This window comes from Sander vitreus, chromosome 15 (assembly GCF_031162955.1).
Source record: "Sander vitreus isolate 19-12246 chromosome 15, sanVit1, whole genome shotgun sequence".
In the NCBI taxonomy this organism is placed as follows: Eukaryota; Metazoa; Chordata; class Actinopteri; order Perciformes; family Percidae; genus Sander; species Sander vitreus.
In genome coordinates this window covers 9,810,735-9,829,249 of record NC_135869.1, presented here as the reverse complement: position 1 = coordinate 9,829,249, position 18,515 = coordinate 9,810,735, and the positions used below count along the sequence as shown (strand labels likewise).

The 18,515-nt window shown below is 38.8% G+C and overlaps 1 protein-coding gene across 1 annotated transcript; it reads right to left on the bottom strand.

Moving 5' to 3' along the window:
* Positions 1-1,686: 1,686 nt before the first annotated feature.
* Positions 1,687-18,249, bottom strand: grap2a (GRB2 related adaptor protein 2a). The gene is made up of 8 exons (XM_078269263.1): positions 17,730-18,249; positions 7,087-7,247; positions 6,901-6,992; positions 6,147-6,266; positions 4,364-4,553; positions 3,425-3,517; positions 2,819-2,935; positions 1,687-2,344 (listed from the first exon to the last, which is right to left on the bottom strand). The coding sequence occupies exons 2-8, from the start codon at positions 7,162-7,164 to the stop codon at positions 2,165-2,167; spliced, it is 870 nt and encodes a 289-aa protein (XP_078125389.1). The 5' UTR covers positions 7,165-7,247; positions 17,730-18,249; the 3' UTR covers positions 1,687-2,164.
* Positions 18,250-18,515: the final 266 nt, after the last annotated feature.

Below are 18,515 nucleotides of genomic sequence, written 5' to 3'. Positions count from 1 at the left end.
GATTCTGCGTTAGCATTGATGCATCAGTATCAACAATCTAATGTCATGTATAATAATATATCCGTCACAGAGGACATTTAACTTTAGAACGAGTACTTTTACTTTTGACACATTTAGCTGATAATACTTATATACCTTCACTGAGGTAGGAGTTTGAATGCAGGACTTTTACTTTTAACATAAACATTATGCATCCCTTAAACACATTATTTTCATGGATAATGTGAATTTTAGCAGAACATTTGGGGGGCCAGTCTGATCAGGAGGTATTAATTGTTGGTTTCTCCTCCTGTCCACATGTTGAAGTGTCCCTGAGCCAAACACTGAACCATTATTCCTCCCGAAGGCCATGCAATTGCTCTGCTGCTATCCATGTGTGCATAGGTAAATGAAAGGCCCTTTGTGAAGCACTCCGCTATGAAGGCACTACATATAATTGCAGTCCATTTACCACCAATCACCTGTAAATATATCAGCCTGATTATGCTGTTAATGCCCCTTTTTCGGTGTTGGTGGAGTTGGTGGGAGGGGCGAGCAGATGCTACATCCTTTAGGATCCAGGGGCCTTATTTATCAACAGTGCGTAGAAAATGTTCTAGATTCTGTCTTACGAATGGAATTCATGTGCTTAAGTACAAAAAAAAAAATCTGTATTTATCAAAAGTGTGCAAGCCAATCGTACGCACATCAGTAAGTAATAAATCTTGATAAATCCCACCTGTTCTGAACGACCATGCTCGTTCACGATTAGGCCAAATGCATTCAGAAATGCCTCCAATTAACCATACATGGTAACAACACATCCCTTTATCAACCACATTAATGTGTTTTTTCCCTCACTGCAATAATGGCAAAGAGAACAAAGAAGAGGAACTTCTCAAACAGAAATGGAGGTACTGCTAGATGAGGTTGAATCCAACCAACAAATATTGTTTGGTTCACTCAGTGCAGGAGGTATTACAAACAAAAGAAATGCTGCTGCATGGGAGTAGGTCACGAATATCACGACCCAAATCCAGCAGTACATTTTTGGGGAAGCGGTACCTACTAAGAAGCCACTCTGTGCCCTCGCCAAGCAGATCAGCTTTCAGGTCACAGCTGTCTTTTACCGGATTTGACACCAATTAGGCAACTAGACAAATGACTAATTGAGTGTTTTTTAATTTAAGGAAACACAGGACATATGTGGATGTTGATTGCGTATTGCATACTGTGACACATTAATGCTTTTTATTTGTAGAATATTATATTTGTACTAGTTTCTGTTCTTAAGCATGGCCAGAGCTGTGCTTATATTTACACACATTCCTAAGTGTAAATACAAGTTGGTAAATTCTACACTTTGCGTGGCAATGTTCTTACGCATTACATACACACACATCAGTGTGTACGCACAGGTAATAAATGAATCCCCAGGCTATTAATTAGGACACAGGGTCTACTTTAACTTTTATTTTGAAGGCTAACTTTACATACTTCTGGGTTTATTTTTGGCTGGCTCTGGTTGCCCTTATGCAACTGGGCAATCCATTAATAAACCAATTTCAGGGTTCCATAGAAGTAATAAAAACAGTATGAATCTACTGTAGATTTTAGGAAGTCCTTATATAAAATACATAATTGGCCTTTCTTCGTATAAATGTCCCCAGAAGGCCGTCATTATTCAGAGTAAGTTTAAACATCAAATCAGTGATAAGAAAAACAGATTTTATTGCGTGGGAGTTACACGTCTATGTTTAGCATTTAGACTTCTTGAGGAAATTTCCTACAAACCTTTTTGTGGTATATAACATGACTACACTTACAACACAAGCAGAAACCGTTAGATTCATCAGCAGACCGGCCAACGAGCACTTTGCAAATAAATACCTGCTGTCAGACATGTCATGATGCAAATTATAAAACATTCCTGGGTGCCACCTACAGCAGGTAAACATGAAGCAGGTTATAGTAAGTTCCTGCTCCTTTGTGCAGTATATATGTGAATATTATGTGAAAACACTGACAGACTCACAGTCCTTTGGGCACCGGCAGCTTGATGAATGTGCGGTGCAAAGAATGGATGAGTCAGTGTTTCTGTTCAAAAGCACATTTTGATGCACCTGCACTTCGAGTCTGTGAATGTGCGTAGGCATAGTAAGTGCATCGCCTGGGGTGTTTTTTTTCACAGTTGTATTGTGTAGTTGGCAGGAAACAGCCCGCTTTTCCCTCGCAGCTTCCCTTTCCACCAGGACGCATCAGATCGATCCAACACCTCGATGATGTCACCCGCGCTGAAACCGAGTTCGTCGTCTTCTTCTGCGGTGAAGTCGTACAGCGCCTTCACCTGCAGCGTGGACGCCCTCTGTGGGACAGAAGAAAGAAAATGATCAATACCTGACAGATGGCACAAATCATACTTGGATTTGTGCCACATTAGATACAAAAATCTGGAGTGTTTTAGATGAGTTCAGTGTTTTTATAACAGCCTTGTTAAAGTGTTTACCATTATTTATGATAATGATAAAAAACATTCTGTTGTTCTTATTAGAATCAGGTTTATTGCCAAGTAGGTTTTCACATACAAGGAATTTGCCTTGAATTGGAAATTAATATTTTGGTGCAGCAAGAGACAATAAAAACGATGCAAAGCAAGTACTGCAAAAGTCAAGAAACATAAATGCTCACATGGAGTCACAGAATGAAGGTAACACAATTCATATTTTTAGTGCACAAACTACACATTTGAGGGAATACATTGGAATTTGACGAGGTGAAACTAATTGTAATCGTCACAATTGTTTGACTTTTAGCAGATTAAGGAGAGAGGACAGCTGACCTGGGGGAGAGGCATGGTGTCAGATGTGCGACGGGGGGGATAGGCAGCTGCGACGGGGCTGTTTCTTCCTGTGTGACCGATGGTGTGAGCTCGCTCCTCCAGACCCGATCTCTTAGCCTGGAAAAGAAGGAAAAACACTTTATGTTTCTGCTTTAGCTGCAAACTAAACAGACAATTATCATAGGAGCCATAATATGGCGGAGAACTGTGATTCTCCAGTGCAACTTAGCCCACTGGGCACCAGGAGTTACTTCTACAGTTGCTTGGGAGTAAGATTGTGGAAAAACTAGTTTGCAAGGATGCAGAGCAGTCTAAACAATTGAAATAAAATAAAAGTAATGGATAAATCAACAAGCTAAAATAATAGATAAATGGTTGAAGCGTCCAAGTGGTATTACGAATGCGAACTTAAACCCAAACTTAAATCGACATAGTATAAATATATAAATATTGTGACAATGTCTGCTTTTGTATAATTTCATAGTGTTAATATTTCATCCAGTTCTAAAATCTTTTCCACTGAACACATTGGGGACATGACGGGTGTCAATGAGTAGGAAACATCAGACTAATAAAGGTTGAGAAGCAGAGGTAGAGAGAGAGTACCAGCTGGTTGTGAGGCTGGTCTGAAGCTCTGCGCGGTGAAGCAACGATGGCTGCAGCTGGGTTACGTTGCTCAGGCAAACTTCCCCTCTTCACCTAAAGGAAGGAAAAACACATGAAGTAGATGACAGCACTATGTGACATTAGGAACTACAGTAGACAGTTGTCATTTCTATTTGTATAACAGTATTTCTATAACTTCCTCAAAATACACAAACTGAGAAAACTGGTGTACAAATTTAACAAGAGTGCAAATTAGTGTTACAAACAGCAAGACATCGATGACGAAAACATGTTGAATATTTAGAGCTAAAGTGAGAAGTTGATTCATTGATTCATTTGTTAATTGATTGACAAACAATTAATCAAAGACAATAATTGATTTAGGTTACTCACAAAGTGACATTATTTTAACACCATTTCCTCGTTACAGCATCTTCTTTTACACGCGTAAAGTAGTCCCACAATGAGCTTTACTTAGGATGTGCCATTTCTGTGTCTGTAGCTTTAAATGCTATTGAGGAGGAGATAGGGGGGGGGGGGGGCAAGGTGGAGGGTGGGGGGTGTGGCCTTGACCAACTGCCATGCTTCGCTTGTTTGCAAGCCATGATGTCTCTCTCTTTCTCATGGGCGGGCCAAATTCTCTGGGCGGGCAAAGCAGAGAAAGGGGACGTAACCTTTCCCCTTATGACATCATAAGGAGGAGATTCCAGATTGGCTAATCTGAGCTTTCATTTCCTCAAAGGCAGAGCAGGATACCCAGGGCTTGGTTTACATCTATCGCCATTTCTAGCCACTTGGGGACCATAGGCAGGCTGGGGGAACTCATATTAATGTTAAAAAAACTCATAAAGTTAAATTTTCATGCCATAGGACCTTTAAGAAGTCTAGTTTAAGCAAGTTAACTGAACTATTTAAGGCGTGAAGAGAAATGTCTCTTACCGACTGGGTCGCGGAGGGGCTCTTAACGTCCGAGCTGCCATCGTTGAGGTAGATCTCCCTGGTTTTAGAGATGGACGTGCACTTGTAGAACTCCACCAGCTTGTTCAGGGAGGTGAACTTCTCAGACCACAGGAAGTACTGGCCTTTGTTGTCTTTCATCACTTTGAAGTGCTGAACGTCACTCTCATGTCTGAGGGAATACAAAGCATGTGTTGTTAGAGTATATATATTTATATATATATTATATTAGCATCTGACGGCTCCTCAGGCTCCATCATTCCAGATGATCAGCTGTTTCTTCGGCTTTGGATTGTCCTCTGCTGGTCATGGTACAAAACTACGACATCAAAGATTACTACTGTAGAAAGGAATAAGTCAGTCCCTGGTGGCCATAGTGAATATCCTCCGCGCATAGTGTAAGCAACAACGACGAAGAGTAGAAAATAGAGTTAAAATAAGCTGTAAAGTGTGCAGAAGGTTTTCATATAGGGCTGAGACGATGTGCTTTTGTCCCGGTTTGATTCTTTCACGATACGTGGGTGCCGATTGGATTTGTATTGAGAGTTTCATTTATTGCGATTCAACCGTATTGAGTACTGCGATTTTCTTTTCCTTCTTTAACAAAAACAAAAGTTGAATAATACACGTCCGGAGACAATATATTATGAGACAATTCTAAAAAACTAATTGTTTTCTAAAAAAAAGAATGCACATCACATGTCAGTCAGTCAGTCTGACATTTATTTCATTTGTAAAGAAGTACATAACATGGATTTTCTGCATTTTCTGCTTTCGGTCTGTTTTGCCTGAAATGGATATGATGTCAGCGGTACCATATAAACGGAAAATATGTAGATGAATCATTGGTAAAAAATGAAAAATATTGATTCAGGGGAAAAGAATCATTAAAAAAAAAAAAGTCACGATACATAGGTGAATCGTTTGTTTTTTCCAACCCCTAGTTTTCACTGGTGGTATGACTGAATGTAAACACTATGAGGTAAACTAACTGGAACTCGGCCTCCGTCTTGTTTACTCTAGCCCTGCTCCTGCAGCTGTCTCCTGATTGTAAATATGTGAAGTCTTGCAGAGTTTGCAGCACATCAGAGAAGCACAGAGGGCGAGATGATGAGTCACAGTTTACATCTTTTTTATATATATCGATGGGTGTCGAGGGGGAAACATTGGTTTTCTGTTTCTGACGGTTAAATCGGATTCCATAAAGTGTCAAATCACATTTGTATGTCTTAAAGCCCACACAGCAACAACCAGATTAGTAATTATACTCTAAATGACATATCGTTTGAATGTTTTGCTGATGTCACTGAAAGAACTAAATCTCTCTGAAATCCGTTCTGTCAACATGTGATTGTTTCTGACTGCGAGCTGATCATCTAATCGCTAATAAATCTGATTGATTTTGTGTTTAGACGTCAGCTTTTTTATATAGGCAGCACGCACCTGATTCAACATGTTACTGTCTTGCTGTGAACACATGTGATTAGCACAATGCCACCACATGGCTAACAGGTAGCATACCAACTAGTTACAAATTAACATGAACTAATTAATTTTTCTGGCTGATAAGGAGCCGGGCTAAAGACAAGGACGTTTGTTCAGTCACAGAAATGTACATTTGGAGTCGAAGCTAGCGTTACAAACAAATCCAAATATTTTATCTGGAACTGAACTGATGAGTGCAAAGACCAGGGACAAAAATATGCTTGCAAGTTTTTCTTGAAGTTTCTGAGTTTTTTTTTTAAACACACAGATCTTCACTCACTTGACAGAGATGGAGAAGTCTCCCGGGGAGCTCTGGCATCCTCGGATCATAAAGTCTCCCACACCTTTGTACCGGAGGGCTTCCTCTGCAGTGCTGCGACTGGCATTCTCCTGAAACCACCTGATCACACACACACACACACACACACACACACACACACACACACACACACACACACACACACACACACACACACACATGATATAATGCTGCTGCTTATCTGATGTAAAACACACATGCACACACACACACGTGCGTGCACACACACACACACACACACACACACACACACACACACACACACACACACCTACAGCCAGTGTCACGTCTGCTGTAATTCCTCCAGATCAAGTACAGCTTTTTTTGTCCACAAGCCCAAAAATGACAAACCTAGAATATTTGTGATTACAGTCTTGTTCCTGTACTTTGGAGTTTATTATCAAAGAAAAGTACTAATTAGTCTAATTGATACTGAATCGTAATTTACACAGGCACATACATACCGTGCCAGTCAAAAGTTTGGACATGCTTTCCCATTCAAGTGAATGAGTAAGCGTGTCCAAACTTTTGAATGGTACTGTAGTATAAATGTATGTGTGTTTAATCTGCATTTTTGTTGCTAAATTAGCAACTGTTCGCTGTGATATTTGGACCTTCAAATGGTTTGCACAGGTAGATTTGTTTTCTCAAACGATGTATATGAACTGGCATCCGTCCTGTGCTTGAAAAGGAGTTTTACTGTATTGTCTCTAACCTTGGAGTGTGAATCTCAACGTAGTTTTGTGGTATGAATCCTTCCTGTCCGTTTATCTCAGCTTTATACCACTCGCTTTGTGGGCTTAAAATCTGATCAGAAAAAATAAAGAAACAAGATATTATTGCAAAAGGGTAATGAAACATTTTGAAGCCATATCAAGAAAAGAAACCATCACCCACTGACCTTAAGTATATCGCCCTTTCTGAAGGTGAGCTCGTCGTCTGCTGTTGCAGTAAAATCATACTTTCCTCTGGCTTCCATCGGGACTGGCTGGAGTGTACCAACGGTTCAGCAAATGTAGAAAAGGAGCAAAGAGTCGATCAGGGAGTCCACGACAAGTGTTTCTAGGGAGGAAGAATTTTAAACGTCAATATTAAAATCTGCAGTTTTCTCTAAGACACCTTTTTTTTAAGTTATGATTCAAATTGAAGTACAATATACAGCTGAAACAAAAGGAATATCCTACAGGCAAAACGTCTCATTGCTTAAAATGGAAGAACATTAATAGACCAAGGATAGGCGGATGGTTAAGAGAGAACGCAACAAATATGTTGTTGGAACATTTACTGTTAAAGGCACACAATGCTTTTGTATGGAGTCACTTTATTCCTCTAACATATGGCGATGTTGGTAATGGAAAGGATGTGGAGGATGAACGAATGATCAAAGAGACAGAGCAGTTTGTTGAGTGTTTGGGGTGTTGGGGGAGCAGAAAGTCTTTATTTATCTATTTAGTTAAATTATATTTTGTTTAGTTTCTTTTGTATATTGCTGTTGTTGTTTTTATTATTAGTAACGTACAATGTGTTCAAGAGGGGAGGTTATGCTAAAAGGGTTAGAGGGGGGCGAGTTACCACCTTTTCATGTTACCTCTCCTCAGTTCAGCTTTGTTTATCAGTGTTTTAAGCCACCTACATCTCTTTCCAGGCAGCGCTGCTGGAAGGCACTGGGGTTAGGCAACGGTTATGGTTATGGTTAGGGTTAAGGTTAAGGTTAGGGTTAGGTGCCTTGAAGTCAACGGTCACAGCACTGCCTGGAAGGAGACGTTGGGGGCTTAAAACACCATCGAGCTTCAGCTTTCTAACGTTTATTCGTGCCTACTGAAAGATGTACTGTACTATTGTCTATGTCAGTGGTTCTCAACCTGGGGGTCGCCAGATGGGTCGCCAGATGGTTGGGGAGAAAAAAACATGAAATAACATATTCTAGACTGGGGAATGGTTTTTACATTACTGTGAGAGTTTGGTACATTTCATGTGTTATATTCAGAGCCTCATTTGTAAATCAAGAGGTCCTGGAACACGGAAAGTGGTCTGAAGGCGGGTCAGGGGGAAAGAAAAAGTCCCAAACGCATCAAAAATCCACAGAACCTGGAGCACATTGGACACGGCTCAGTGCTAGCTGCTAAACTAAAAAACTAAACTAAACTGTCATTATTTGTTTACATGTATTAATCAGAGCATTCACACACACAATTCACTCAAAATCAGCAGGGGGAGGCGTGTGGAAAAAGCTGTTTGTAGCTCTCTTTCTCGTTGTCGAGGGGGTTGGGGGGGTCGTGAACACCAACCTCATTGTTGTGGGGGTCACGACTCAAAAAGTTTGAGAACCACAGTGGTCTACGTTTTAGTTGTTGCTGTTGTCTTCGTAGGGTGCAGTTTGGGAGTACTGTCATTGTTATTATCAATGTAATGTTGTTGTAGTGGGGAGGTAAGGAGGTAATGTTATATAAGTGTTAAAAGCTCAGAGTGCGTGTTAGAGAGCAGAGAGACATCTCTATCTCTGAGATGTCAGCATTCTGACTAGCCCTGTGATACTTAATAGCTGCGATTTGAAGAGAGTCACACGATTTTTTTCGGAAGTCACAAGATGATTATAAAAACAGATATAATTATATTTCTAAAGTTTTGATAAACGCCTTTGACTCTCAGAACAATCAATGAAATAGCCAGTTTAAGGAAATTTTGTGGTCATAGTCGTGTCTTTACAAAACAGAACTGTATCTCTCAGCCTCTCTCGCTTGAGCAATTAGTCAAATCAAAAACTTTATTTATACAGCATCTTTCATACAGATGCAGTCCTAAATGTTTTATATGCCACAGACAAACTACTAAAAGTAAGTCCTTTGACATTTTGGGGGAAATATACTTTCTTGATGAGAATAGAATAAGAATATAAGTCACTCTCATGTCTGTACGGTAAATATGAAGCTACAGACAGCTGGTAATCTTAGCACAAAGACTGGAAACAGTAACCAGCAGCACCTCTAAAATCCACTTATTCACTAATATTATTTGTTTAATCTGTCCAAAAACCAAAGTCCAAAAATGGCACATTGCAGTTTATGAGGGATATGAGCCGGCACTGCAAATCTAACTCCCTGCAAGAAAGAAATTTCCCAAAATGACCAACTATTCTTTTAATCCTTTAGACCGTAGAGAAATAAACAGTAAAATGGTGATATATTAACCATTAGGTGCTTTTCAAACGCAGGAACTTTCCCCCACAACTAGAAGCCTTCTGTTTGACCGTCGCTGATTGGTCAAACACACACAGCACAGCTGCTTCAACTCGCCGACCGCTTCATTTAAATAATGAATCCCCACCCAAAAGTCATTCACAAACATGTATAGGCTAGTTTATCAGACTTCTGTTTTTTGTTTTTTTGGGATTATGATGAGAACAGGATGTTGACTGAATATAAAGATTAAACACAAACAGCAGCAGTGTCCGTTATTTGCAGGCCACCAGGAAGTGTGTAAGGCTTTGAAGCCAGTTTGACATAGCGATCAAGTACAACTTCTGTGTCCATCACGTGATGCCTTGGGGCCAAAAAATACTTTTCACCATAGAGTTACATGGCGGAGGACACTTCTGTAAATCAGTGGATACATTTTTTTTAACATCACAACCCCCCTAACAAATGACTCGTTTTGCTATCAGTAATTTGATACATTCGATAACATTTGGAAAGTCCAAAAGAGGCGCACGATTAAAGCTGGCTCGATCAATAGTGCGCCTGCTCTATGGGCCCATAGTGCCGAAGCGGCGCCAATCATCCGGGTAATTTTACGGCCTGAAGTTGAAATTCTTTGGCTTCAAGCGCCACTGAGCAACTCTCAAAGGAATGAATGGGGCTCCACTTTGACCACTGTATCCAGTTCTTTACATCCATAGTTATTCCACTCCATTTTAAACATCAGTTCCTGATAATTACACAGTATGTGGTCATACTGTATGTGACACAGCAATTGGGTTGCCAGCTCTCGATATAAATAAAGGACATGGACATGACATGTGGAGAGAAAAGGAACTGGAAAAAATCATTTGTTATCTATTTTAAATTAGGAAGAGTCACAAAAGCCACTACCTCATTTGCTAACTGCTTACCTACAGATACACAAACAGGACTGGAATGTAGAGTTAAACACATCATTAGTGAAAATGTAATTCTTCAATTTACAGAATTAAACTTTTGAAACACGGATCAAAAGTCGAATTAAAACTACAGCCAAGATTTGAATCCCATGACAGCATTATTTTGTATCTTAGGTGTTACTTTTGGTTATTTTCCCACAGGCTTGAATACAATGTTCACTCTGTTTGTGGTTACTGAGTGAAGGATGTGGTGAGTTATCGTGAATTAAAAACTGGATCTACCTTCGCTTCACTCATGCAGCTGTGCTTTGCAAGCTACAGTACAACTTTCTTCTTTGAACTCAAGTACCTTAGGAGTGGATATAGTGCTCTAAAATACCCACTGTATTCCCTTTACCTATGGGGCAAACATATATCCCTTAATAAAAAAAAATTCATCATCTTATAATCTACGCTTAAAATAAACTTAAATTTCTGAATAAACTTCAATCTTTTTGAGGGTAGGCAGACCTCAAATTTACTGAGGTGTTAAAACCTTTAACCACAGTAAATTAAACCAGTTATTCCAAAGCAAGCGGTACTTTTGCAATTGCTTTAGCTAAAGGTAATGGATAAACAGTTCAGTTAGCTTAAAGTAATGGATAAATGGTTAGCTAAAAGTAATGGATGAACAGTTGAAACACTTACCTAAAAGTAATGGATACACAGTTAGCTCAAAGTAACAGATAAACAGTTAAAATAGTTTTCTTAAAGTCATAATATGTAGTGAGTATCGGTAACTATTTGTACACAGCATTCAAATTTGCCCGTCCTTCCTCCTCCCCTGGCAGAGAAAGAATGCAGCAGTGGTCGAGTGAGCTCGAGAGTGAATCAAGAGAGGGCCGAGAGAGTGAATCAGAGAAATAAAACGCTCTTTTCTGATCATTTCATGGCAGTTACGTTCGACAGGACAAATTAACACCCACCCACCCACACACACCTCCGCAGGAAGGTGCAGCATTGTCAGATTATGAGTCAACGCAGAGATTCATCACCTGTGTTTCTGTGTGTCTGTCAGGTAAACTTGTGCGTCGATATGAGATGCTAAAACCGTTAAGGCCAACTTGGGCTGTTTTATGATGATAAGAAACTGCCTGACTCTTGACTGTGCTTTTATTTTTTTAAATTCTATGATTCTTTTACACATATCGAATGGCTTGACCACATGGTCCCAAGCTCACCAGACATCAGTTAAGACCATAGAGTGTCTTTATAACCGAGCCTTGAAAGTCCTGGACAAGAAGAGAATAAGGTACCATCACTGCCAAATTCTAAGCAAACATAAGATTTTAAGTTTTGCTAATTTTATCTCCCTGCATTTTGTTAAATTGGTCTTCAAATGCCTAAATAACGCTGCTTTCCCCCCCCCCCCCCACCCCCCACCCTTTTGCAAAATAATAACAAAACAGCAAAGTGGTACCAGAACCACCACCCGAGCAGCATTAAAAGGCAATTGTAGCATCCCTTTCCGTAGAACATCATTTGCACAAACTGTATTTTCAGTAAAAGGGGCAAAATTATGGAACTCTCTGCCAGACCACTTGAAATGTATCCCAACATTAGCCACCTTTAAAAAAAATACCAAATTGTGGCTAATTCGGGAACAATCTTGCTCTCATATTTAGTTTTTACACTGTGCTCTCTTTGTAGACTTTCCTTCCTTTTTCATTTCATTCCATTTTATTTCATCTTTGTTGTATTTTTAATAATAATGTAAATCTGTATTTTTTATTTTTAACCAAAAGCCCTACTAGGGACAATTGTCGTGAATTAGCTTTGGCTAAAAACACTATGATACATACATCAGATGACTGTTGAAGCTTATCTATGTTTTTTGTATCTGTCCCTATCTAAATAAACCTTTAATAATAATGCTGAGGGGCAAAGCAGCGGTTAGGAATGAGAATAGGCTGCACAACCTGCACACTGTTATTGGCTGGGGGTTACACACCCACGTGCAGGGTTGGGAGTAACGCGTTACAAAAGTAACGCAATTACAGTAATGTATTCCTTTTTTCTGTAATGCAGTAATATAACACATTACTAATTACTAATTTTGGTAATATTATACCCGTTACAACACATTTAACGCAACATATAGTGGTGTTTTGTTTTTTTAAGAATTCACCAACACCGCAAAACATTTCTTCACAGGAAAAAAAAAGCTGTATTATTTCCTGTTGCTGTATTCGATGGTTGAGATGACTGCAGAGACGGATACATTTGCAAGATGGACATTATTTTCAGGAGTTATTACGCTGCGTTGAAGGAAGCTGTCCCGTCACTAGTTAAGTTAGTTACTTTGCATATTCATATTAATTATACAAAATATTATGAATAATCTATGATGTATTAAAGTGGATAAAGATGAGACTTTATTGATCCAGTGGTGAAATTCACAAGCTACCTGCCAAGTCAAACTTCCACTGTTATTTTGGTGAAAGTAACTCAAAAGTAATGCAAAAGTAGTGTAAAGCATTACAATTCAGAGACAGTAATATTGTAATATTACAAATTACTCTCAAATGACAGTAACTAATCTATAATGTATTAGATTTTGGAAGTAACTTGCCCAACACTGCCCACGTTGGGCCACGAGGCTCTTTGCTGATGCCCCAAAACGTCCAGGGGCAGGGTCTCTGCAGATAGAGACACTGCCACACATTTCTGGGTCATAAGTGATGATTAAGAGACATTACTTTTGTATTAGTTTATACATTATTATGTTTTGAAATATCCTACCTATAAAGTAATTGATAGGCCTAAATGGTTTAAATAAGTAGCTAAAAGTAATGGTTTGTAAATGGTTAAAACGCAGCTTCTACCACTCCAAGTGGTAGTAGCTACTACAAATACAAACTTGACCAAAGTGACCTTCGACAGTTCAATTGCATAAAAAAAGGTCTTACACAGGTGTGATCATAAACTCTGACTGACCAAACTTCGAAATTGTACCTGTTGTTGTTCAAACATTGGAAACAGAGTCATCAAGTCATTTTTTTGTTTCTTTCATGGTCTAATAAAGAATCACATATTGTTGTGATTTCCCTCATTCTCACTTATTCAACACACATTTCACGTTAATCTTGATATGAAAAGTTTAAGGTGGTTTTAAAGCAAAGAGAAATCATGTACTTTGTTCACACTTTTATTACATGAAACAGCCTAGTTCTCAGTCAAGTCTCAACTGCTGACTATATGTTAAAATGCAGAAATAAATAAAGGGGACATCAAGTAGGCACCAATTTTAGCACAGCAAGCTGTTCCTGCATGACTTCATGAAAACAAATCTCATCTTTAATTTGTAACTCATGCCTTTCCTGCTTCAGTCAACATACAATGATTGATGTTACAATTACCTCCCACATGATAACAGCAAGAACTCTTTGAGAAGTAAAGCAAGCTGGACAGGACGCCATTGTGGATTTATTGACAGTAATTGCGTTTTTCTTGTGTTTGACTCTCCTTAAAAGACTTATTGTGCTTGACTTATATTTGTAATATTGTTCACTTACTTTACAGACAAGCTAATTACTGACATACAGTAGACGAGGCTCATTATTATTATTATTATTTTAAATATGGATTAATGTGCCAATTATTTTCTCTATTAATAATACTTTTGTTGGTCAAACAAATGTCTGAAATGTCTTGTTTCGATGACAAACTGTCAAAAACAGTTACTTCCATCATCAATTACTCAGCTAATTATTTTCTAGATTTATCAATTAATTGTTTGTCTTCAAAGGTCACATTTTGTCATTTCTGTGAAGATATTCAGTACACTGTTATAGATGACAAAGAAAACCAGCAAATATTCACATTTGAGAAGCGGAAACCAGTGAATTTGTCGGCATCTTTGTTTAATCATAACAATTAAATAAACAATGAATTGGTTACAAATTATTGCCGATTAATGTGTTCTGTAGACTGACGATGTGAGAAAGTTGATTAGTGTCTTTTTGAGTATATATAAAAGGCTTTGAAGGTATGTTTGATGACACAAAGGTTCATATCATGCAGTTTCTTAATGCCATTTTTTTTAAATGCAATTCATACTTTTACTTGCAGTAAGTATTGGTTGCAGTGTTGCATTTGCATTGCCAAATGCAAGTGTGCATGTTTCACTACTTAAAATACAGAAGTGTTTATCTCATTTTGCACCTGTATCGTGAACTGCACGGTCTGTGAGCAGACTGCCATGATGCACAAGTTATTCTGAATCAGAGAAGAAGCAAAGTTGAGAAGCAGCTAAAACTGTTCATTTGATTCCTTTTTCTGGAACAATCACACTGTTGTTCTCCATCTTTGAAACATGTTTCACCAGTGGAGCAACGTTAAGATCCTTTACTTTTAACATTAACTTTACTGCAATAAAAGAAAATATTGCATTTCAAGTTAAAGTCCTGCATTGAAAATGTCACAGAAGTAAAAGTCTGTAAATATTAATAGCATAATTTAACAGTACAAAATACTTGCAAGTTTTTCCTGCATAGAGATGGTTTTTAGCCAGCGCCAAAGGAAAATCACAAGCGCCAAAACGTGTGATTTTCAGCAGCCAGCCTCCCTCTAATCCACAGCCACTAGCCTATATACTGTACACATGCGGCTGCCGCTGATTTGACTGGACCTGAATGCTCTGCTGTGAAGCTAGTGCTAATGGGATCACATGTCCATATACGTGTTGTTTTCACGGAAGGGATCACCCCGCTTCCCAGCATTGCACGCTATTGGGCTTGCCGCCAGTTTCTCAAAAATGACCACTGACAAGCAAAGAAAAAAGTCTACACCCTCCTACAACCGCCATGGCTGCCCCCGATTGGACGAACACGTCACGTAGGTCTTTCTGCTCCCTTATTTCCAAACCGGCCATAATGGCGGCTCATTTGGAAAACGATCTCTTATTTTACGAAAACATTTCATCGAAACGTGTTTCTGAAAACATTTTAAGCGAGAAATAGGCTATGCAGTTGCTGAATCTGTCTTCATTTCAGATCGACAACGGTCAGTTCAAAAGGTTTTCGTCAGCTTTTGGGAGGTGTCGAGCCGGTCGCTCCTAATTTGCATGACGTTGCCTGGATTCAACTATATGCAAAAGAGGAGCAGGCAACTCGATGCCCCACTTCTCCAAAGTACCCACGACCCTACCCCACAATGCATTGCATGGCTGCTCCCATTGAAGTGAATGGGTAGCGTGGAAATGATGCTGACAGTGGTCACACTCTCCCAATGGCCACGCTGGCCTAGAGACTGGCAAAGAAGCTGCTGCTGTCAGCCTTCCGCCGGAGCTCGACTGCTGTCTGTCCGCGCGACGGCCAGTGCTGCCGTCTATCAGTGTTAAATTGGGACTGTTTCATAACTTGTGAAAACGTCTCGTAGTCCCGTAAAATAGTAGTCCAGTTCCTGTGTTTTGGTTCAGTTGGTTTTAACACCAAACACCATACAAAACTGTATTTCACACTATGATGGTTCAATTTACAATTAATCTGCGGTTCACATGCATACCGAACCGTAGGGGCAGTCCGTTACACTACTACTGTATATTCAACATCACTGACAATTTATTGATCAATAGAATGTATTTCAAAATAGAAAACATTACATTACGTTTTGTATTCATAACACAACTGCATTATAGTACAAATTAGCTACAACAGTGATAGTTACCTTATGTGAGTCACTCCTAAATTTTTCAACTTAGCAGCAAAATGTGCTGCTTGGGGAAAAAGTTACTTTTATGCCGTGTCATACTATTCAAATGAACTGGACTTTGGGGTCAAGTGTAGATGGATCCCTTACTGCATTATATTCCATTATATTTAATACTTCAAATTATTACCTGGCACCAGAATTTTGTGTTTTCCTTGACATAAATTGAGACGTTTTGACCATAATTTAGTGACTGAAAATGTATCAGAATGCAGGAAATAAAGTCAAATTATTATATACATTATACGTTTCATCGTTTAGTCTATGAAATGTGGAAAAAATGCTTATTACAATTTCTCAGGGCATGAGGTGACATCTTCATATTGCTTGTTTTGTCCGACCAAAAGTCCAAAACCTAAATATACTGTACAATAATGTATGGCAAAGAAAAGCTGCAGATTGGCACAGGGAAGTAGAAAATGTTTGGCATAGTTGCTGATTATTTTTCTATCAATCGCCTAATCAACCTTCTCTCAATCTTCTCAATTTTTTGTAAGGTCAAAAGAAGTATACGTTTGGGCTTTGGGAAAGCTTAACAGGCATTTTTAACTATTTTCTGACACGTTACCTAACTCTTAATCAAACAGCTAATGACTGAAATAGTTGCAGCAGTAACTTTTCTTACAACACCGGCTCCAGACGGAAGGGTGTAGACCATGTTTGCAGTGCAGAGGAGGATGTCTTGACATGAGGTTGGCTCACAGAGCCCAAACAGCACATTGATCTCTCACACTGATGTCTGACCTGTCTGTGACAGACATGCAGGGATCTCAACTGACTTACACATAAATGACTAGGGCTGCACAATATATCGTCATCACAATATCAACTGGCGCAATGAACACATCGGGAAAAGCAGTGGTATATTGCAAAAGACACTCAGACATTTTTTGTTTTAGTTGCAAGACAATCAGTAGAAAACTGCATTTGATAATGTATCTTTCTGTTTTAGTGGTGCATTTTACATTTAATTCAATGTTCAATTTGTTCAATAAAAGAATGTTGTAAATGATTTTCTTTGTTTGTTTTAAATTCAACAAACAATTTGTTGCATTTTAGCAGAACACTGAAAGCAGCAGAAATGCAGAACTGAGTAGGCAATGTACTGCAAGTAATCTCATATCGTGCAGCCCTATAAAATACAACATATTTTTCAGAACTAATGAGATTATGAATGAGTTTGCTCAGTTAGGACTTCTTCTAAACCTGTTACACACCAATAATTAACTAAAAAACACTTCCCCAAATAAAGGGGAGTAAAGGCATACAACTGAGGAACAAACAAGCCAAAACAGACAGTGAGATCCAGTAAATGAACATTATAATGAAGTAAATTAAATTAAGATTTAACCTGTGTTTACCTGGGTATAAGAAAGTAACTGGTGTGCAGCCTGCTTCAGGTGTCCATTATAGGCTCTAACTACTTTTAAAAGTCAGATTGTCATGTTTAATGTGGTTTTAGCTGTAATAGATGCAGCAGATATTTCATTCAATTAAAAATGACATATATTGTAAAAAAAATAATAATAAATACAGTCAACATTTTGTGCAACGTTCAGCAATAGAGAAGTGAGAAAATGAAAGAAAGAGAAAGAGGAAGAGAACTGAGCTGTTACCAAGATATCTATATATATATATATATATATATATATATATATAATTACAAGGAAGTGATAGTTAATCAACATTGTTCTACTTACCTATCTTCCTCTCCGGAGTGGACTTCAACTTGTGGGGAGTTTATTTTAAGGCTGGCCTCTTCTTCTTCCGAAGTGTGAACACAGTAGCATATTTGTAGGCTCAAAATATCTTTGCATAAACAAATAATAAGTCCTTGTTTGGGTGAGGGACGTTTTCTTGCTCCGTTGACTGGATGAACTCGAGTAAAGACGGATGACTTATGAGCTCCGTGTGTCTCTGCTGTGCGGACGTCGCTCTGATGCTGCTGCGTGACGAGAAGACCGCATATGATAAAAGTACCAGCCACGGAGTGTGTCGAATGTCACTTCCGTCCTAATTTCCAAAATAAAGCTCCACTTGTTGCAACATTTTAAGCAAGTTTCCAAGTCTGAAATATATAGTAGTTCGATATTTTTCGGGAAATGATTCGCTGTCTTGCCGGCAGTTAGATAAGCTTGATACCTCATACCTCTCCCTCGCCTTATTCATTTTATTATACATATTTTCACCTACATTATTAAAGTGCTCATATTATGCTTTTTGGCTTTTTCCCTTTTCTTTATTGTGTTATATATCTTTTTTGTGCACATTATAGGTTTACAAAGTGAAAAAGCCCAAAGTCCACCAACGGCTCTATTGTACTCCAGCCTTTACTTCAGATAAACGTGCAACACTTTGTAACATAAGTTATAATGCTAGCATGGCACTCCCTCATACTCTGCTTCTGACTGGCTAGTAGTCCTTACCTAGCTACTGCACATGTGCGACTCCCAACTTCGATGGAATTGAAGTGTGATGCCTCACTC